Here is a 23,396-nt window from a genome sequence, read left to right on the forward strand (position 1 = left end):
TCAAACGCACGCGCACACACACACGCACACACACATTCCGCACTGCTTAAGTTTCGTTTCTTCAGATTCGTCCTCCCCAGGCTGTTTCCGCATCCAGCACCATAGCTGCTCTCTCTCCTCTCTGCAAACAAGCCCTGCAGGATGTCTCCCGTGTGCTGTGCCTCCGAAGTTCTCTTCATCAGTCCTGCTTTACGACTTTACGGCAGAGTTTAGATGTGCTCTCATAGAGGTAAGAGTGTGCAGAAATATCGAAATGAAAAATATAACTTCCCTCGTGATGTGATGACAGCCAGCTTGGTTGATTTCTGTGTGTTTTTCCTCTGAGTTGTGACTAAGAGGTTTGTGCTTTTTAAAATCTTGCTCTGCATTCACACAAAGCTGTAACACTGTGCCTTCATCAATTGAAAAAGTACTTTTTGGTTGGCTGTGTTTGTAAATATACCTCGTTGGAACTTTTGAGCTAATCCATCCAGTTACTTCCTGGTCTTACTTGAGCCACAGTTGGCACTCAGAGCATACTGATGAAATCCTGACTATTTTATATAGGCCTCGATGTTAAAAGGTACTTCATGTAAATGATACCCATGACTGCTCTGTGAGGTAGTAGGCACATGTAAAGTTAAAGATGAGACAGGGAAATACAAAAAGGTAACATGGGTAGTAATGTTCATGTTATGAAGTATTATTCCTAACTGTATTAAACTGTTGCTTTCTCCTGCACTCAAATGCAGTAGCTTAGTTTTATACCACATCAACTTGACTGCTTTTGTTTAGTTGTGAAAAGAGGCTACAATATGTTGGGTGTCAAGATGTTTATGGAGATAATATGTGGCCGCTCCCTTTATCATGTTCTGCCAGAGGGGTATACTACGAAGCAGGATTTGCGATATCGAGGTTACTTCAGGGTTAACTCTGGATTCTCAGTACTACGACGGGGGTTCACTCCTTACCAGGGTAGACCGCCATGGTTACTGTGAACTCCTAACCTGCTCCAGAGCAGGTTACGTTCAGGATCAGAGATCAGTTTGTAGAAAACTCTGCCCACTGACCAATCAGGTTGCTCAATCATGGAGCTCTGTGAGATTATCTTGAGGGGAGGGTGGAGAGACAGGCAGGGCACTTTGTCTACCTTTATGATTTTACATCTAAAAAATACTGTTGACAGTTACTGACTAGGCTAATCTTTCATGACATCATACTTAAATGGTTGTGGTGCTTCCCCTGACTAAAACTCTACGTGCGTCACTTTCAATCATGTTCTCATTTTTATTAGTCCTTTAACCACAGCACTCAGTCTGATACCATCAGGGCTGCAGCTGAAATATAACGTCTAAAACTTACACACTCGGCACAAGATTAAATCAGAGAGAGAGATCACTGTCAGGGAATAAGCAGTTATTACAATCAGATATATCTGCACTAATGATGAGAAATAAGATGTCATTTGTGCGTCCACTCTGTGTTTTTGTCTGATCTCTCAGTTCCTCCTTCACATTTGAAACACAGCTGTGTTGAAGTTAACCTGGATTATGTGTTTAACTTCTTCATATTTTTCTAATATCAGTGCTTTAAGTTTGATAAATATGTTGATGTGCTGACGGCAGTCTGTCCGTGTCTGTGATTGATCAAATGTTGCCTTCTCCGCCCCATTCATGTGAATGCACTCAGGGTAATTCTGGATTGATTCATCATGTTGATAACCACCTTTGTGTGACAGCTTAGTGGGATCTCTTTTTTTGTCAGGTTCAGCGAAGCAAAATCAGGAAAAGATACCTGGGATATGTGGATCTCGCTTCGTATTATATCCCTCTGTTCAGTCGGCATAGGAACTATGAAACAAGAACAAGTTTGGCATGTACCGGTAACCAAATCAGACTCAGTCTGTTCTTCACTCCTTTGTCAATGAATCACATCTGTGTTTGCGGAAACTTTCTCAAAATTGCTTTATAGTATGCCATTAAAGTTATCAATTAAGCTGGTATGTTTTAATTGGACGGACAATATGTTCTATCAATCATGTTACAATCCACAAAAATGCAGCACTAACTCAGTTTATTCCTTGATAGTAGGGCTGAACGATTTTAGGAAAACATCTAATTGCGATTTTTCTGGCAGATATTGCTATTTCAATTCGATTCACGATTTTCTTCAAATCAAGCTTCATTGTAATAAACAAACAAATAGGGGGGGGTGGTCTTAACCGGTTGTCTTAATGGAAATGAACCCTTTAATTATTCGATTCATCTCAGAACTTCTTCCCAAGGAGTAAGACTCACACATTGAATCTTTTCTGTATCGAGTCGCAGCCCGAAGCTGGCTCAGACCTCTTGACATTCCCGCAGGTTGCCCGTATGCCCAAAATTTAATTGTAGACCCAATGTCAGGTTCATTCCATAACACCATACCTTGTCAGAAAATATAATTTAAAATATAACATTAAACAAACATGAGCATGAAAACATGAAATATTTTAAAAAACTAAGATCGAGAAAGAAATAAAGTAAAATTAGTTACGAAACTTCATTAAAACTGAGTTTGTTAAGAGAAATTAAAAGTGTGTAGTTACAGACTTGAAAACTAAGGTTTAAAAATGGGTTTGCATCCATTATTGAGCAGTGTAAGCAGCATGAAAGAGGAACGTTTTTAGTCTGGACTTATAAGTGGTCGGAGTCAGGGCTTGTCTTATGGTGTGTTCACACCAAAAGCGAATAGAATCATTCGTGCGAATGAAGTACATGTAAAGTCAATGCAGAGATGCGCCATTAGTGCACATCCCCTGGTGACGTGTGTTGTGTGACATATGGACCAGCCGAGATTCCCTCATCTGGAATGTATGGGACACTTTGATTCTATCACCGTGCAGCTTCCCCAAACTCTGTGACACTACCTGTTTTTATGGGATCAGGAATAAACAGGAGCTCACTGTGAGGACAGAGAGTGAGGAGGATTATGTGGTGAGTTGTGACAAACTTTGTCTGTCATCTATCGGTTGTTGTAATAGGAAGTTATCTCTTCCCCATTTCTGGCTTCCCCATTCAATGTCCGCCAGCTCAACCTTGTTACTGCGGTCAAGCCAGCCTCCACTTCAGAAACGAAAGTCAAGCCAGCCTCCACTGTATTCTGTTTGTTGACAAAAGACAGCTGTGGGCAACCCCCTCCCTCTTGCGTATATTCGCGACTCAAGCACTCGTTTACACGCGAATAGAGCGAGTCATTTGTGCAAATAGAGCGAGTAAACACAAAACCTTCTTGCGTCCATATTCGCGCGATCGTGCGCGTTTGGTGTGAACGCACCATAATACTCTCTGGGAGGTTATTCCAGGTCTGTGCTGCATAATAACAAAATGCTGCTTCTCCAAGCTTTGTTTTTACTCTTGGGACGGTCAGTAGGCCAGCCCCAGATGTTCGTAGTGTCCTTGTGGGTTCATATGACACAAGCATGTCAGAGCTGTATTTTGGCGCTGAGCCACAGAGAGACTTATAGACCAGCAGATAGACTTTAAAATCTCTCCTCTGACTGACAGGAAGCCAGTGTAAGGATTTTAAAACTGAAGTGATGTGGTCATACTTTTTAGTTTTTGTCAGGACTCGTGCAGCAACATTTTGAATACGCTGAAGTTGCTGAATAGCTTGTTTTGGCGCCCTATGAACAGGCCATTGCAGTAATCTAATCTGCTAGAAATAAATGCATGTACCAGCCTCTCAAGGTCTGTCTGTGACATCATTCCTCTAACTCTGGCTATGTTTTTCAAATGGTAAAAGCAGAAGAAGTGACAGATTTGATGTGATTCTTGAAATTTAAATCTGAATCCAGGATTAGTCCAAGATTTCGTGCTTGACTCTTAGCTACCAGGGAGAGGGACTGAAGGTGAAAGCTGACACTCTGTCTTTCTTTATGTGGCCCAAAGACAATAATGTACATCTTATCTTTGTTCAGTTGGAGAAAATTCTGTTGCATCCAGGCATTCATTTGCTCAATGCAGGGACAAAGATATTTAACAGGTCCATGATCTCCTGGTGTTAGTGAGATGTATATTTGTGTATCATCAGCATAGCTATGATAGGCTACTTTATTACTTTGTATGATTTGGCCCAGTGGTAGCATATAGAGATTAAACAGCAGGGGTCCTAAAACGGAGCCCTGTGGAACCCCACATGTAACAGCCATTTGATCTGACACACAGTTACCAATGGAGACAAAGTACTTCCGGTCATAAAGATATGATTTAAACCACTTGAGGACATTCCCTGAGAGTCCTACCCAGTTTTCTAACCTATCTAACAATATTGTGTGATCCCCTGTATCAAAAGCAGCACTTAAATCCAACAGTACTAAAACAGTGACACTACCCGTATCAGTGTTCAAGCGGGCACCATTGATGACATTGATGAGAGTGGTCTCAGTGCTGTGATGAGGCTGGAAACCTGACTGAAAGTCATCAAAGGAATTGTTTTGGGTCAAAACGTTGCATAGCTGTTTGTGAACAACTTTTTCAATGACTTTACTCAGAAAGGGAAGGTTTGATATAGGCCGATAGTTGTTGTAGAAGCATCAAGACTGCTCTTCTTTAGGAGAGGCTTGATGACTGCAGTTTTTAAAGCCTCTGGAAAAATGGCAGATTGAAGAGAGGCCTTAACTATTAAAGAGAACTGATTCACCAAACTGCTCAGCACTGTTTTAAGAAAGCCAGTGGGTAAAACATCAAGGCAGCATGTGGATGAACTCAGACTTGATAGTATAGTATATAGTCCACATTGGAAAACAAAATGCGAGAGTTATGACCGTTCTTGTTAAAGGTGACATATCACGCTTTTTTCATCAATATATATTGGTCTAAGAGGTCCCCAAAACATGTATTTAAAGTTTATGCCCAAAAAAACACTTTGAAATCAGATTTTGGTCTGCCTGAAAAGCCCTCTTCTTAAGCCATCCTCAGAACACTCTGTTTTCTCTCTGACCACGCCCCCTCAGGAAGTGGATGTGGCCTCGGCTCTCCAGCACATTGATCTAATGTTTACATGTTGGCTGAATATACACAGCTGCTCAGAGATCACGTTACTTCAACCCTCTGAATCTGATCCAGAATCTGATCCTGACGGAGAGGCGCCTGCAGCAGGACCTTTCTGAAGGATTGGTCACAGATTTAGTGTTTCTTGTTGTTTTATTTATCAGTATGTCGACGTGTGTCTTGGTACACAGCTACGAACATGTAGCTATGTGGCTATGCTAACTAGCGCTAGCATTTATCCATGATAAATAAAAATCATCCACTAGATCTTCAAATCTGCAGGCCTGGGGAGTAAAACGGACCTCTACCAGAAAGGCAGCAGGACCTTTCTGAAGGATCGGTCACAGATTTAGTGTTTCTTGTTGTTTTATTTGTCAGTATGTTGACGTGTGTCTTGGTACACAGCTACAGCTACAGCTATGAACATGTAGCTATGTGGCTATGCTAATTAGCGCTAGCACTTATCCATGACAAATAAAAATCATCCACTAGATCTTCAAATCTGCAGACGTGGGGAGTAAAACCGACCTCTGCCAGAAAGGCAGCGGGACCTTTTCTGAAGGATTGGTCACAGATTCTGTGTTACTTGTTGTTTTATTTGTCAGTATGTAGACGTGTGTCTTGGTACACAGCTACAGCTACGACATGTAGCTATGCTAACTAGCGCTAGCACTTATCCATGATAAATAAAAATCATCCACTAGATCTTCAAATCTGCAGACGTGGGGAGTAAAACTGACCTTTGTGTTTATTAAGACAGCCTACAACTAGAATGCCACCCTCCTAAGCTCCTTGTTAGCACACATTTGTGCAGGTAATGAAAAATAGAGGGGGGATTCAGTATTATTTTATACAGTCTATGGGCTGAACAAGCTCCGAGCTCTGACTCCGTGATAGACCGGATATTGTTGTTACGTAACAAAAACACGGAAGTCTGAAACGGCTCGTTTCACACACATTTACAGAGAGGTGGAGAAATCAAAACAGGGGCAGAATGGATTTTTTTCATTCTCGGGGGGTTTGTAGACATGCCAGGGAAACATATTTCAGGTAGAGAACCATTAAAAAGTCCATTTTGCATGATATGTCACCTTTAATAATCTCAGAGAAAAATGATTGCCTTTCATTTTTCATCTTCTGATTGTAAAGGTGCAGGTTGTCTTTATATATTTCCAAATTAATTTGAAGTTTTGATTTTTGCCATTTTCGTTCAGCTTTCCTGCAGTAATGGTGGCAAAAACTGCAAACGTCAAACAGTAAACAGACGTCTCCCGGTTGTGTCTTCATCACTAATGTACACCAGAGGTAAAAATCCTCAATGAAAAGGAGACTGGTTCACACAGTTCACCTGCTGCAGGTAGAGACCAAGCTAACACTGTGCCCCTCAAATAATAACTCAGCCTGTCACAGGAGTGCATAGCTTTAATTTCTAAAGATTAGACGCACAGCGGGGGAAATTATGAATTCTTAATGTCTGACGGTCCGCCACTAAAGTTTTCATCTAAGTTTGTATTATCAGTGATGCACTTTAGCTTGTCATAGTCTCGTTTTCGTCTTGATAAACTGAGTTGTTGATGAACATTTATCGTATCATTGTGCTGTGATGTGTGTATGTGAGCGCACATGTTTGTGTGTCTGTGTGCGCATCAGGGCAGAACTATGCCATGCAACACAGAGAGCAGAGGAGCAGAATGACATCCCGTCATGTAAATACGATAAATAACATAAGGACATTTACTCTGTTTACTAAAAGAACAAGTTTAAGACCTGATCTATAAGAGGGGTAACCCTGAATTATTTCTGCTGTGATCTGGCGCTATACAGAAAATAAAATTTACTGAACTTCCAAGGAGGGGCGGTTGCCACTGTTGGGGGGACGCCCCCTCCCCACGGTATAATGATAGGGGAAACACTGTGGTTTAAGTATGATGTCAGGACAGATAATCAATAACTATCATCAGTATTTTATATGTAAAATCATACAGGTAGACAAAGTGTCCTGCTCTCTCCCCTCACGATCAGTTCACAGAGCTCCGTGATCGAGCGAGCTGATTGGTTAGTCGGTGAGGTTTTCTCCAAACTGATCTCTGATCCTGCCCATAACCTGCCCCACAGCAGGTTAGGAGTAGGGATTGGCAATGATTTTTGAATATTCGAATATTCGTTCAGTTTGTAAAACTTGAAGAGTGACTTTGAATATTTTTTTATTTTGAATTGTAAAGTACAATTTTTCATTGTTCTCACCGGTGCCTGGTTGTAATACAGTATTCCCGCCAGACGGTGGCTATGGAGCGTCTTAAAGCTGCTTGGTAACCGCATGAAGTAACAGAAGAAGAAGGATGCTAACTGCATTTAATAGCAAAAGAAGAAGAAAACATTAGTGACAGTCACAGGGATTAGAGGTATCCAATTTTCCAGTCAGATGGTTTGGTGATGGGCATGCCGTTGCTGTGTGGGGGTCAGTCCCAGTACATAAGGAATTCCTAACTTGGTGGAGAGATAGACGCAATCTCAATGTCCACAATCAATGACTTTGAGGTGCGTTCCTGTTAAGTCCGTGAGGCCTTAGTGTTGTCCTACCGTCAAGTCTTCAAGTGTGTGAGGGATCTCTCTCAGACTTTTTGAGCCCTTTATGCCCCCTTTCCGTGAGTGGACATTTTTGCAGACTTAGTGTAGAGGAATTACCCATAGTTCATAGCATTGTGACGTGAAACAAGCCTGCAAGCTAGGTAGTGCGACAGTAAAAAAGAAGTATGAAAGTTGCAATAAAACTTACAGGCAAAAAAGTTTGCCTGTAAGTATAAATATGGAAACAACCTTAATCTATTTATCGTCACACAGATGTATATACAGTATATTTTATAAAAAGAAGTTATATAGCTTATTTATATATTTTAAATTGTGTGGTTAAGCAGTCTGTACGGTAAGAGCCTTGTTCACATGACAATCAGGCAGTAAGTCCCTTTAGCGCCTTGAATTTGAGGAAAAATTAAAGTAAAAATTGTGTGATAAAAATTCTTAACACCGCTAAAGTGAGCTGGTGACGTCATGCCGGTTACATGAGAAGTCATAAAGTGCTGTCCCATTCCCAGTTCTATAGTTTTTAGCCCTTACAGCCTCCTGCCCTCAATCACTTTCCAGCTGACGTCAATTAAGTGAAGAAGTGCTCAGGACTCGGAGCTAAGGGAGGACATTGAGATTGGGCCATAGTCTCTTGAGTGTTTGGTTAAGCCCCAAAAAAATGCTCAATGACATTACAGTGTAAAAAATATGTAACTTTTGACTCTAGAGGTAAAGGGTTGAGTTTTACATCAATATCATTGTAAACATGTTTCTCTTGCAGCATCACTGATGAAGATTTGTTGGAAGTGTAGCAGTTATCATGGATGTTCATGAGAAATGAAGGTAAGGTTGAAAACTATTCTGTGTAGTGTTGTATGTGCAAGTAGTATGAGCAGTAATGAGTCATCTGTTTTTGATTTCACTTTTCCAATCATTATTTTGTAGCATTAGTGGCCTGTTTTTGGAGAAAAAAACAACACTGTTATGGCGGATCAAGACAACACAAAGGTAATGAACAGTTAAATAACATGTTCCATTCAGTTATTCATTAAAATCTGAGGTTTCACATTTGAACCATGTCCCAAGTTTGCAGGCATTTGAGAAAACAAATGAAGAATAATAATCTTTCTTTTGTTTTAGAGTTCAGAAGAGGATGTGTCACCTGACATCAAGGATTGGAGTAAACAGCAAGTGAAGGAATGGACTCTCAACTTAGACGGTGTGGATGACAGTGTTGCAGAAATACTCTTTCAGCAGGACATTAATGGACATAGTCTCTTGCTTTTAGAGACATCAGACTTAACATCAATGGGTGTGACCTTTGGACCAGCAAAACTTATCCTTCATGCAAGAGATGAGGTAGTGAAATTCATGAAAGAGAACCCAGCTAGCTGCACAAATCATCCTGGAGGACCATGCAAACCTTACCCGTTTTGTCGTTTCCACGATACACACAGATACATAGAGAACAGTGTTCTGGATATCACAGAGTCTGGTGCCTCAGACTTAATTGAGCCTTGCCACGAGTACAAGGCTTTTGTCAATGTAACAGATGAAACTAGAATGGGCAAGTTCACTTATGAGGTTATTCGCTTTGCTTCTGCCTGTATGAATAGCCGCACCAATGGTACCATCCACTTTGGGATAGGGGACAGGCCAGACTTCATCCATGGCCAAGTGCTGGGAGTCATTGATGAGGACAAAGAGGCTTATGCCAATGAACTTAAAATCGCTATTGATGCTTGTTTTGAGCATAAACACAAACAGGCTGCTCAAACTTGCATCAAACCTCCCCGGTTTGTTGGGGTTCTCAACAAGAATTGGACATCATCAGACAAATGTGTGATAGAAGTGGACATTGTTCCCGACACGGCTATCTGTGAGGAAAACTTTTACCATGCATTAAATGTGGATGCACTAAAAGCCAAGAAAAAGGGTAAAAAAGTAGAGGTCAACGCTGCAACAAAATCAAAACATTTGTTTGTCAGAGATGGCGGTAGCAGCACAGATCTCCTTGTTCAACCTAAACCTGAGGCAAAGGTTAAACAGTTCGATGCTGGGATGGCCAAACTGTCTCAACTCCGAAAACAAGCAGAAGAGAAGCACCTTAACGTGATAAAAAGCAGCACTCAGGGATCTAGACTAAGTCGCATGATCACTGGTGGATCCCTCTCTCTAGACAAGTCCCACTTTCAGGAGTATGTCATAGTAACAAACAAGTCACATCCAATCCAGCTTGAATCACTTGGATTTCTTGTTGAACTCAACCCGACAGCTGTTTTAGACTTTGATCCGGATTCAGCCAAACATGGTCTACAGAGGCACTATGAACAGCAGAGTACTGTACATGCTAATTTACCTGTAGAGTACAAAATTACAAAAGGAGTCCAGGACATTGCTGAAGACTTGGAATTAACACGAGGAACCAGCTGGGTGTTCTGCAATGGAGGTATTGAAGATGAGAGCCCATCAGACATAGACCAGTGGTTGAAGGAAAAGGGAGCATCAGTTCGTGATGTGGTTTCTTTCTTGTGCCGGAAAGATGTGCTTCCAAACCAGAGGTTCCTTGTTGTTTTCTTACTTTTGTCAACAGTGAATGAGAAGATGGACCCACTTGTTGAGACCTTCATTACATTCTACCAGGAGCTCAAAGGCACAGAGCAAATCCTTTGTTTATGTGAAAATGAAAAAGCATTTACCTCCTGGAAGGACCTACTTGAGGCTCGGTGTGGAATCAACATCTCTGATAGATGCATATATGAGCTGAGTTTTCCTGAGATCAATGGCACTGTCCTCAGTCTTTTGTCTGAAAACCGTAAATCCAAGCGTTTCCTACCCTGTGGTGGGGGAAGTAAAGTGCTACTTGAGAGGAAGCTGGAGCGTAGTCTGGATACCTTGGAGATTCTGTGTGTGAACCAGTGTGAGAGAGGAAACGAGGACAAACTTCAAACAGAGGAGAACTTCTACAAAGGGGGAAAAGTATCATGGTGGAATTTCTACTTCTCAGAAGAACCTGGATCCACACCATTCATCAAACGGGACATGTTCGACTACATCATCGACACGGTCATACCAGATTTGTGCTCCCTGACGAAAGCCTGCGTGTTGTTCCACCTCATGCATGTACCTGGATGTGGTGGGACAACTTTGGCCATGCATACTTTGTGGGCTCTCCGTCACAGATTCCGTTGTGCTGTCCTCAAAAATTGCAGGGCTGATTTTGTTAAAGTAGCTGAACAAGTAGTCAAACTTTTGATGAATGACCACAAGGAGCAATTCCCAAGGGTCCCTGTTTTGCTGATGCTAGATGACTTTGACGACAAAGACAAAGTATTTGACCTGCAGCAGCTTATTGAAAAAGAATGTGCAAAGAAAGACATCCGGTCCAAGACTGCACAGGTCATTCTCCTGAACTGTATGAGGTCCGAGTCCCCTGTACCGATTGAACAAACTGAAAACACAGTTTTCATCGGCAATAATCTCTCTGATAAGGAACAGAGACTGTTTGAGGAAAAACTGGTAGAAATAGAGAAAAAACACAGGAATGCTGAAACATTTTATGGATTCATGATCATGAAGAAAAACTTCAAGTCAGAGTATGTTGAAGGTGTGGCCCGCAACACCTTGAAGAGCTTTAACAGGAATCAGAAACATGCACAGCTCCTGTCTGTTTTGGTTCTGCTTGATGTTTACTGCAAGGGTTCCGCACTCTCCATCTCCCTCTGTGAGGAATATCTTGATCTGAAACCAAAACCATTTTGTGGTTCTGTCAAAGTCGAAGAAGGATTTGGGAAATTTTCCCCTTTGATTGCCAGGTGTTCAGTTCAAGATAAGGTGGTTTTTGAAGGTGTGAAATTTATCCACTCAAGTATTGCATGGCACTGTCTGCAGGAACTCACAAAAACCCACAATGTGAGCAAGGCTGATGTCACTGACTTCCTGCTGACCACAAACGCACTCTATGAGAGCACACAAGGCAAAGACAAACTCCTGCGAGATGTTCGCCAGATTCTGCTGAAGAGATATCATTCTGTGGAGGAACAATCCCAGTTTTCTCCACTGATTCAAGACATTGCAGATGAAACCCCAGGGCAGGAGGAGATGGTGCTGAAAAATGCAGCAAAGCTGTTTAAGAAAGATGCCATTATCCTTCAGTTACTTGCCAGGTACTATTACCTGAAGAAGAAAGAGTTCTCAGAGGCAAAAGATTGGGCACAGGGAGCACGAGAGCTTTCCAAAGACAGTTCATACATCGCTGACACTTCAGCGCAAGTTGTCAAGCATGAGCTGAAAAATGCCATTGCAAAGTACAAGGAAGAACATATAAGTCACAACCAATTGGAAATGTTTCTCAAGATGGGTCAATCAGCAATAGAGGCATTCAAGGAAGCACAGAACCTTGCCAAAAAGGAGTCCGTTCAGAGATTAAACGCCAAGAAAGACAACAATCCCTTTAATGTATCAGGATGTCTGGGAGAAATTCAGGTTGGAGTCCTTCTCATTGAGGTGCTGGTTAAGACCCCGATATTTTCATCTGACAATGTCCGCCATGACATACTGAGTGAGGTTCTCTCTGGTGGCATTAAACTTCAGGATGTGGAAAGCCGTGATAAATGGCTGAGTAAACACAGAGGATACTACATGATCCTTCGAGAGTTTGAGGATGTACTTTACAACCTCAAGTACAGGATGAAGGTGAACTTTGAACTCCTTGAGAACTTTTATGTGAATTTGGGCTCTAGATTTGGAATCAAAGACAGTCGTGAACAGGGAATCCAAAATGAGCTTTGCAGATGTTTCGATCATTATGCTAAGCTTTTCTGCAAGACCGATTCTGCACCTCTTTGGAAGAAGAAGAACCTTTCCCCCCTGCTGAAACTGCACCTGGCAAGACAGTCTCTGGAGATGCAGAAAGCTGATACCTATTCTGGGATTCTGAATTGTCTCACCAATGGCCGCTCCTCTGCAACAATTGAGAACATTGCCAAACAGTATGACTTTGTTTGTCAAACTAATCTCACACTGACTGTGAAGGAGAAAATCAACTTCATCTATGTCAATGTTGTGTTGAGTCGTGTCAGACTGGGGTCACCTCTCCTTAAGCCATACCAGACACTCGTTCAACACCTTCGCCAAATTCTGCATGAGCCAATCCCTCTAAGTGATAATTTGCCACTGTACTTCATTGCAGTTGCATTATTGTGGCCACATCAAAACTTCTCGAGTCCAGAGTGGACAGGTCTGGGGAAGTACATCTCACTGATGAGAACGGCGTATCACTCAGTGATGAAGGAAGTGATGAATGGAAAAAGACCCGTTCTCCATTTCTTCCTGGGGAAGAAGCAGGGCTATGAACGACTGGTACACTTGGAAGAAATCCAAAAGTGCAAGACGATCGAGCAGGATCAGTTTGCTTCTGTTTGGGAAAATGGCAAAATCTGGAAAGAGCAGAAGGTGAAAGAGCTCCTTTGCAGGGTCACTGGTGAGGTGAAGGGTGACCTGATACTGGCAGACACTTGTATGCCCAATCTGAAAGTGGAAGTCCCTCCAGTGTTCAAAAGTGAGCTTAGAGGGCATTCCCAAGGGTCAAGAGTTTCGTTCTTCATTGGTTTCTCCTTGAAAGGCCCTGTAGCACTTGACATTAGCTAAACCACAACAGCAGACTGATCCAAGCTGCTCTACGCTTAATTTATCCTAGGTTTCCATCTGTTAAACAGGCGCTTGAATGAGCATACTTTTAAATATGACATCTGTTTGTTTCATTTTTTTTTCTGGATTTTACAGTTTGGTAAAGATTAACATAAATTGTGAGTGACTTTAAAAATTCCATCTCACGAACCTCACATCATAATGTGTGAAAGAAACTGTAAATGTCATTTTAAGAACTGAAAAGTGAAATATCGTGTTCTTATTAACTGAAATAGTTGAAATGTTACGTGTTGCATGAAATGATGTTCATCACACATTTTGAATTCCTTTAACTTTTGGTGTGTTTCAAGAAATATGCAAGACTTTGCAGCTTGTTATTGAAGCATCTTTGAACCTGCATGTACCATTACTTGCTCTGACAACTTTTGAATCATGTTTCCTCTTGTATTGAAATGAGTGAAATTGCGCATTTTGCATTGAATGTTAAGGGATTTTTTCTGACTTATTTTGAGTTGAGCTCATCTTTTTTGTTTGTTTGTACCAAAATGTTTGAAATACTTAAGTTTGAACCTTTTCGTTGTTGTTTGACTTTAATGACTTGATCAAAGTGCTTTTAAAGCATTGAATGATAAAACAAGCACTGAGATTTGAAACACTTGTCTTATAAAGATGGACTGTTAAGTATGTTTACCAAGAAATGTGTAAGAATGTGCAGCTTTGACATGTTATCTTTTCCCACATGTCTGATTATCAATACAACTTACTTCTAAATAGTGTTTTATTTGCCTCCCATATTCAATCAAGTTATTCCTATTTTTTTATTCTGCCTGTTGAACAGTTGAGTTTGGGACTTTATTTTTAATGCTCATCCTGATTCTGCATTTGTACTTACTAAATGATGTTAAAGATACCGCTGTTTTTTCACTTGCATCGTCATTGTGACCAGACTTTGGTATGAACACTGATGAAAACTGAGATTTCAGATCTGCATGATGTGTACTGTTTAAATGATAACTGTGAGACGTGTGAGAATCTGTGGTGTCATTATGTCTTTAAAATCCTACTCGTACCATTTTAAACATTAACTTAGAATAACTTTTGAACAATATGTTACATTACTTGTCTTTTATTCAAGCAAGTCATTCAGTTTTTGCTATTACATTTTTAACTTCTGGATTCTTTACGTTCATATTGATCACATCATTGTTTGTGTGGTGATATTATGTTAAAAGCTGAACTGTTTTTAACTTTTCCTTTAATGTGTGCATAACCTTGGTAACTTTGTTCACATATGTTTCGCATTCCATGAAAAACTATGGTCAATGCTAAGTCTTGAAATGTCTGTCTAATAAAGATGCACTGTTATGCTACCATACAATATGTCATTTTTAATTGATCTGTAGCTCAAATTTAATACTAATGAAACAACACTATTATATCTTTGAATAGAGCATAAAGCTGTTTCCATTGTTAACCACTTTAATTGTATAACACACCGTAAAGATACACTTTCAATGCAGGAATATTCACAATCAGTGAAGTACTGTATTGTGCCCACTTAGGGTGCTGTTACGTGAGTCACACACTGGAGGGCCTCAATCTCATAGATGATAAAATCCTGAAGCGGCTGTTATGAGGTTACAGATACAACATGAACATGTGTTTTGTTTCCTAGTGTAAAATCACTTAAGTTCAAGCTACTTTATGACACTTCTTCACAAGATAATCAAAAATGCAACTGATGGCCATAGAATAACCATTACATAAACACTATTACAAAGTTTGAACAGGGCCAAGGGGGGGGGGATTACATTCGCATTGGGATCTTGTTTGTTGATTTCCTTGATTTACAGTTCATGAGGATAGTCTTCTTGGCGATAGTAACTGGCTGTATGTCCTGCTAATTTTTATTGCTGATAGGTCACCTAATAGACAGTGGGAAGGGGATAATGGGACGTGGCAGCCCACAAAGCGGGATAGTGATTCTGTGATGTTTTCCCAAAAGTGTTGAATTGGTGTGCAATGCCAAGTTGCGTGTTTGTAATTATCTGTGCAGTTTTGTGTGCATTGTGAGCAAATGTCTGAAGAAAATCCTATTTTGAATAATTTGTGCCCTGTGAGGTGAGTTCTGTGAAGTATTTTGTATTGTATTAATTGTAAATTGGCATTTTTTGTCATGAAGAAGATATTGTTTCAGATTTGGGTCCAGAAGTTGGCATTGGGAGTAATGGATAGATCTCTTTCCCATTTTTCCGTTGGTATTGATAAACTGTAATCGGCCTGTAATATCGTCTTGTATATTTTTGAAAGAAGTTTTTTTGAGGAGCTGATGTTTATTAGTGTTAAGGGTAATGGGGGGAGTTCAAGGTTGATGGTGGTTGTTTGAAGTTTTGTTTGGATTGATGATTTCAGCTGAAGATATTCTAAGAATTGTTTGTTCCCAATGCCGTACTTCTGGACCAAGAAGGGAAATGATAAAAATTGATTGCTCTCAAAGATGCGTTTAAGGTGAGTGATGCCTTTTTCTCTCCAGCTGTTAAAATGTAGTGTTTTTTTGTTACTGAGGAAATCAGGGTTATTCCAGATAGGCGTGAGATCAGAAGGTGTAAAAGTAGATTTAGTGACTTTGTGAAATCTCCACCAGGCTGTCAGAGCCGAGAATATGGTTGGGTTCTTGAAGCATGGATGATGTTTGATAGACTGACTGAGAAATGGTAAATCTGAAATGTGGATGTCTTGGCAAGCCGCCTATTCTAAACCTAACCAAATATTGTCTGACAGATTGGGATGGGTCCATTTGTATATGTACTGAAGCTGATTTGCAAGTGAATGAAACTGAAAATTGGGTGCGTCAAGTCCTCCTTATGTTTTTGTTTTTTTTGTAAAGTGGCCAGTTTGATTCTAGGTGTTTTTGGTTTTTCCAGTAAAATGTATTAGTAGCTGAATCTAGAGACTTAAACCAGGTGTTAGAGTGAGGTATTGGGATCATGGCAAGTAAATAGTTTATTTTGGGGAGAATTGTCGTTTTAACGGTGGCTATTCTTCCTACAATGGATAATGGGAGGTTCATCCAGTGTTGGATATAGTCATTGATTGGTCAATACGCCACCATGTCTTGACCAATCACGTGAGGCTTTAAGACAACCCTTACGTTATTGGTCAAGACATGGTGGCGTATTGACCAATCACGTGTCTACAATGAGCAGAACGGGGAAGGGAGGGGTTACAGACAAACAGCACAGTGAGCACACCAACAGGAGGGAGGGAGATGAGAGGGAGAACTTGCGCAACAGACAAAGAATGCACTGGAAAGGTGAGAAAACGAGTGACTGCAGGGAAACGCAGTAAACTTTAGATGCATTTCAGCAGACAGTACAGGCAGCTGTTAACTGTGCAAGGTGAAAATGTCATCAATCAGGCTCCACAAAAAAACTGCAAAGGCACATAAGAACTGCCTGTTAAGGTTCTCAGTCATCCAGGTCATGGACAGAACTGTTTATCCATCAGTGCAATTGGAAGAATCAGGGTTCCCAGAGATCATTTCCAGGACATTTTCATTGATGATCAAGCTGGTATGACAGACTAAATTTAGTTCCTAATTTAGTTCCTAAATAGTCTAATATGTTCCTCTCAGTGGAAGTCTACATTGAAAGACATGTAGTATATGGCTATCAATGAAATCATCTCTTACATTCTTAAAAATGATGGCAAATTGATAATAGAATAATGCAACCACAGATGTACAGCACTTCACTTTATTAGTGCAACCAAGTAACAATGATGGGCAACATCTAAGCTTTTTCTTCTCTCAAAAAATATAAAATTAGCTAAGAAAAAAACTAAAGAGCCAGCAAAGGAATCAGGAAGCTGCCTTACTGAAGTAATTAAATAATAATAATGATCAGAGGATCAGTGCATTAATGACCTAAATAGAACTGAATGACAAAAATGGCCACAAATCTTTCTAACCTCAACTCAAACTCAAAATATACCTGCTTAATCATGATATTCATCCTGCTAAGTGGTCGATATAAAACAACGTTTTAAATTTGAGTTACCGTAAACTCTGAAAAAATTGCACCGGTGTAAAGACGCACTCTGTATTTGAAGATCTCTCAGAGATTTAAAAAAAATGTAAACTGTCTTCCTGCATGGCGATGTCTATTATGATCAGCGATGTCTACAACGTGGAGTTTCTGTGCAGCTGTGTCGCTCTTTTTGTTCCGTTTGTTTTTACTATCGGGAGTTTGCACTCCTACTAGCTAGGGCAGGGGTTCTCAAACTTTTTGGAGCCAGGGACCCCTTACAGGTGAGAAAATTGTCCAAGAACCCCTCATAATTGTAACACAGATTAAGCACATTAGTGATGTGTCATGATCAAAAGCTGCGGCTCTGAGAGCCGATGTTTTATAGGGAATCAGAAGAGCCGGCTGGCATCGAGAGAGAGCCGGCTCCCAGATTTTTCCTTTCACTCTCAGTGCTCAGCCCCAGCTCTGCTCACAGCAGAACTTTGTTTTGATTGGTCAGCATGGCGGCCATGCGGCCAATCACGTGAGGATATAGGATACAGGTGATGGAGGGGAGGCTGTGTATCCTGGCTTCATCTGTTCCTTCAGAGAGAGTCTTCTTAAAGACCGGGCAAATACTCACTGAGAGGACAAATCGGACCAGCCCATCCAAACTGAGGCATCTGATTTTTCTCAATTCCAACCTGAGGACATTAATAATGTTTGCTCCAGTTTGGTTCTGGTTCTGTTTGCTCGAGTTTGGTTCGGTTCTGGTTCTGTTTGCTCGAGTTTGATTCTGGTTCTGTTTGCTCGAGTTTGGTTCTGGTTCTGTTTACTTGAGTTTGGTTCTGGTTCTGGTTCTGTTTGCTTGACTTCGGTTCTGGTTCGGTTCTGGTACGGTTCTGGTAAGGTTCCGGTACGGTTCTGGTGCGGTTCTGGTTCAGTTCTGGTACGGTTCTGGTTCGGTTCTGGTTCGGCTCTTGTTCGATTCTGGTACGGTTCTGGTATGGTTCTGATTCGGTTGGTTCTGGTTCGGTTCTGGTTCAGTTATGGTACGGTTCTGGTTCGGGTCTGCTTGGATTTGGTTCTGGTTCTGTTTGCTCGAGTTTGGTTCTGTTTCTGTTTGCTCGAGTTTGGTTCTGTTTCTGTTTACTTGAGATGGGTCTGGTTCTGTTTGCTTGAGTTTGGTTCTGGTTCTGTTTGCTTGAGTTCGGTTCTTGTTCGGTTCTGGTTCGGTTCTGGTTCGGTTCTGGTTCGGTTCTGGTATGGTTCTGAATCGATTCGGTTCTGGTTCGGTTCCGGTTCAGTTCTGGTACGGTTCTGGTTCGGGTCTGGTTCGGTTCTGGTTCGGTTCAGGTTCGGTTCTGGTATGGTTCTGAATCGATTCGGTTCTGGTTCGGTTCCGGTTCAGTTCTGGTACGCTTCTGGTTCGGGTCTGGTTCAGTTCTGGTTCGGTTCTGGTTCGGTTCTGGTTGGGTTTGGTTCTGGTTCTGTTTGCTAAAGTTCGGTTCTGATTAGGTTCGGTTCTGGTTTGGTTCTGGTTCAGTTCTGGTAAGGTTCTGGTTCGGGTCTGGTTCGGTTCTGGTTGGGTTTGCTTGGGTTTGGTTCTGGTTCTGTTTGCATGAGTTTGGTTCTGGTTCTAACCCTAACCCTAATCATAACCCTAACCCTAATCCTAACCCTAACCCTAATCATAACCCTAATCCTAACCCTAACCCTAATCATAACCCTAACCCTTACCATAACCCTAATCACAACCCTAACCCTTACCCTTACCATAACCCTAATCACAACCCTAACCCTAATCAGAACCCTAACCTTAATCACAACCCTAACCTTAACCCTAACCCTAATCACAACCCTAACCTTAACCCTAACCCTAATCCTAATCCTAACTGTAATCCTAACCCTAACCCTAACCCTAACCCTAACCCTAACCATAACCCTAATATTAACCATAACCCTAATCACAACCCTAACCCTAATCACAACCCTAACCCTGATCACAAACCTAACCCTGATCACAACCCTAACCTTAACCCTAACCCTAATCCCAACCCTAACCCTAATCCCAACCCTAACCCTGATCACAACCCTAACCCTAATCACAACCCTAACCTTAATCCTAACCCTAATCACAACCCTAACCCTAATCACAACCCTAACCCTAATCACAACCCTAACCCTAACCCTAATCACAACCCTAACCCTAACCCTAATCACAACCCTAACCCTAACCCTAATCACATCCCTAACCTTAACCCTAATCACAACCCTAACCCTAATCACAACCCTAACCCTAATCCTAACCCTTACCATAATCACAACCCTAACCCTAATCCTAACTGTAATCCTAACCCTAAGCACAACCCTAACCCTAATCATAACCCTAACCCTAATCCTATCCCTAATCCTAACCATAACTTAATCACAACCCTAACCACAACCCTAACCCTAACCCTAACCCTAATCATAACCCTAACCCTAATCAAAACCTTAACCCTAACCCTAATCATAACCCTAACCCTAATCCTTACCATAACCCTAATCACAACCCTAACCACAACCCTTACCCTAACCCTTACCCTAACCCTAATCACAACCCTAACCCTAATCAGAACCCTAACCTTAATCACAACCCTAACCCTAATCACAACCCTAACCCTAATCACAACCCTAACCTTAACCCTAACCCTAATCCTAATCCTAATCCTTACCCTTATCATAACCCTAACCCTAATCACAACCCTAACCTTAACCCTAACCCTAACCCTAATCACAACCCTAACCTTAACCCTAACCCTAATCCTAATCCTAATCCTTACCCTTATCATAACCCTAACCCTAATCACAACCCTAACCTTAACCCTAACCCTAATCCTAATCCTAATCCTTACCCTTATCATAACCCTAACCCTAATCATAACCCTAACCCTAACCATAACCCTAATCATAACCCTAATCATAACCCTAATCACAACCCTAATCCTAACCCTAATCATAAACCTAACCCTAATCACAATTCTAACCCTAATCACAACCCTAACCCTTACTCTAATCACAACCCTAACCCTAACCCTAGGATCAGAGTGAGAATGGTTTTGTAAAAGAATACATTTGCAAAGTTAAGGTAAAATATACGGCTACAAAAGATCTTAAATTAAGAGCCGTTCGGGAGTCGAAAGAGCCGGCTCTTCTTAGGGAGCCGAGTCAAAAGAGCCGGCTCTCTGAAAAGAGCCAAACTTCCCATCACTAAAGCACATGCTAACTACCATTTGCACTCTTAGATGCCCTTGGAACTACTTGTATTGTAAAACGTATCAATGTAAATACTTCAGCCCTGTACCATAGTGATAAACAGATAACACTTTAATTTGAATCAAGTAAATACCACTTGTATACTTTAAAACAGAGGGTCATTTCATTCCTTGTGGACTCAACATGACAGCATTTATACTTTTCAAGTAATTGATCTGAAACGCTTTCAGAAAATTAACAATAGCAAGACTCACATATCCCTTCGAGCCACCAATGGTATCATAACAATGGTGTTGTATGCTGTTTTGTAATGACACAGCACGATTTTATAATTTATTAGAAATTCATTCAAATTATTTCACGGACCCCATGCTATGGTTGGCGGACCCCACTTTGAGAACAACTGAGCTAGAGTACGGTAATTGAGCTCTCAGCCTGCAGAGAAAGTTGTGAGGCACAGACCCCCAAGCTCTCTGCCCGACTCCACTGGTCACACTATAACTTAAATATAAGACTCTTTGAATCAATAGAGCACTCTACAAGGTTAATGTGCCATAAAACATAAACAATATACCCCCGTTTCCTGTGAATGCATGATTATGAAGTGAAGGAGAAAAGATGTGAAAAAGTTGTGCAGTGTCGCTGTCTTTTCCAGCACAGTGTGCACTCAACTTTCAGTGAATGGGGATGTGTTATGTTAATAGGGTCAGGTCACACGCAGCCATGTTGGAATAATTTTCCAGGACTATATGTGATTTTCCAGGACATTTGACTTTTTCTCCCATTTTCCAGGTGTTTTCCAGTACTGGAAAACTGGTCAACTGTTTTCCAGGTTTTCCAGGACGCGTGGGAACCCTGAAGAATACAGACAGTCAAGGGAAGCTGCTGTTGATGAAGGTCTTAAGTTTATAAATAATATACATACAATCACAGTTTGGACCTTTTTGTCTAAGTGAGATAGGTCTTGTTTTTGTACTTTACAAATTAATTTTGTAGCACTCTGCTCCATGTTGAGTATATACATAAAGCCTTATAAATAATACAAATTTGATATTGTGTATGTTTTTACATTAGTAACTGATTTTACATATCATTTTATATTATTTTAGGTAATACATTCATTTAAACAAGAAAAAATCTGAGGAACCACTTGGGAGCCGAAAGAGCCGGCTGTTTTGTAATGAGCCGAGCCAAAAAAACCTGGCTCTCTAAAAAGAAACAACTTGTATCTGGGCCACATGAACAGTATGCATCCAGAGAGGAGGTTCCACCAACACTGAAGAGACACAAAATGTTACCTCTAAAGGCTTTGCAGAATAATTCCAGAATAGCCTGAAGATAAATTCAGTCACGCATAACAGTTAATGAATATATTGTTAACCAAAATTCAGCAACAGAAACACTACAGGGCAGCATAAACACCTACCCATCTATTACTTTGTTTGCATTACAATAATAACCCCTACATTTAGAATAACTTTCTTATTATTTGATAGCTTGATTTAATCCCTTTCTGAATCCCCTCCTTACCTAAGACTGACACAAATTGAACTTGAGTCTTGTTTTAGTGAGATAAGTTTGCTTTCTTTCCTCTCCTCCTTTGACTGCAGTTAAATTTAATTACATTCAAACACAAGTCCACAAACACATCACTGATTTGCTTCTTGGAAGTCACATTCCTATGCTGGCTTCCTCCTCTCTTACACACATGCACCCATCACACATCATTGTTATGTATTAACCTTAATCAAAAAGTACACAATTAATTTTTTTATGTCTTTTGTCCAATCAAAAATATATAGCCTATAAAAAACATCTCTGTCTGTTTAAACTTGTTCATATGTGGGCATATGTGGTCCACCCAACCAACAAAGCAACAATCAATGTTTGAATGAATGAAAAACTTTTCTCTTGTCTCTCCTCTCTCCAGCTCACATACTCTACACCTCTCCTGATGCCTTCACTGACCGTCAACACTGTAGGAATTAAGAACATCTACACTGAATGCGTTTAACAAACAGTAGAGCTGTTACAGTATTATGTGTGTTATAACTTTTCTCCTGCTATCGTGTCACCAGTACAACTGGATAATGCTAGCATGACAGTTGTGAGTACTAACAGCAGCCATGTTTGTTTGTGTTTTTCACTTTCACTATGATAATGTTTTGGTGAGGACCGGTTTTGAATCAGTCAAGATTATATGGTCGAGAATCAGTGGCGCTCGTGCATGCAAGCCGGGGCGTCGTTTTGAAGGAGCTCAGAGGGGAGGAGGGGAGGGGTAAGACCAAGCGGCAAACTCCGGTCTCAAACGATGAAGCCAATGCGGAAGTGCTATAAACTGCAATACATCGAAAATCCGCTTGAGGCTGGCTGCAGAAACACCGGAAACCACATAGATATGAATGGGAAAAAGACGATCTTTTCAGCATTAATAAACATGTTTACAGCCTGGTTCAAAAAACGGCTTGGCCCTACAACGCTAATCTCTCTAATGGTACACACTGTACGGGGGGTGAATTTTTTTCTAACGTGACGGTTCAGAAGATATTAAGATTACGAGTTTTGCCCAAATAAGGATATGACTGATGTGACTCCCGGTCGGGAACACACAGCCATTGGCTAAGAGGCTCACACTACGTCACACTCTGCCTAGTTGAGTTCCGCATTACCAATATGGCTGCTGCCGTCGATTTGCTTCAAAACAGCTCTCAGGAACAGATGGGTGACATCACGGATACTACGTCCATATTTTATACAGTCTATGGGTAAGACGGAGTCCTGAAGACATGCTACATTCAAATTCATGCTAGTTTTCCGAGACTACCAACCCCAGCTTTAAAGAGGTCAGAGAATATAATTAATGAAGGTATAATAAATAAACACATGGAGGCATAAATAAGCAACAATTTAC

The 23,396-nt window shown here is 40.9% G+C and overlaps 1 protein-coding gene across 1 annotated transcript; it reads left to right on the forward strand.

Moving 5' to 3' along the window:
* Positions 1 to 95: 95 nt before the first annotated feature.
* LOC117820652 (sterile alpha motif domain-containing protein 9-like) lies at positions 96 to 14,595 on the forward strand. The gene is made up of 4 exons (XM_034694499.1): positions 96 to 229; positions 8,353 to 8,414; positions 8,517 to 8,579; positions 8,712 to 14,595. The coding sequence occupies exons 3-4, from the start codon at positions 8,556 to 8,558 to the stop codon at positions 13,218 to 13,220; spliced, it is 4,533 nt and encodes a 1,510-aa protein (XP_034550390.1). The 5' UTR covers positions 96 to 229; positions 8,353 to 8,414; positions 8,517 to 8,555; the 3' UTR covers positions 13,221 to 14,595.
* Positions 14,596 to 23,396: the final 8,801 nt, after the last annotated feature.

Source organism: Notolabrus celidotus, chromosome 10, assembly GCF_009762535.1.
Source record: "Notolabrus celidotus isolate fNotCel1 chromosome 10, fNotCel1.pri, whole genome shotgun sequence".
In the NCBI taxonomy this organism is placed as follows: Eukaryota; Metazoa; Chordata; class Actinopteri; order Labriformes; family Labridae; genus Notolabrus; species Notolabrus celidotus.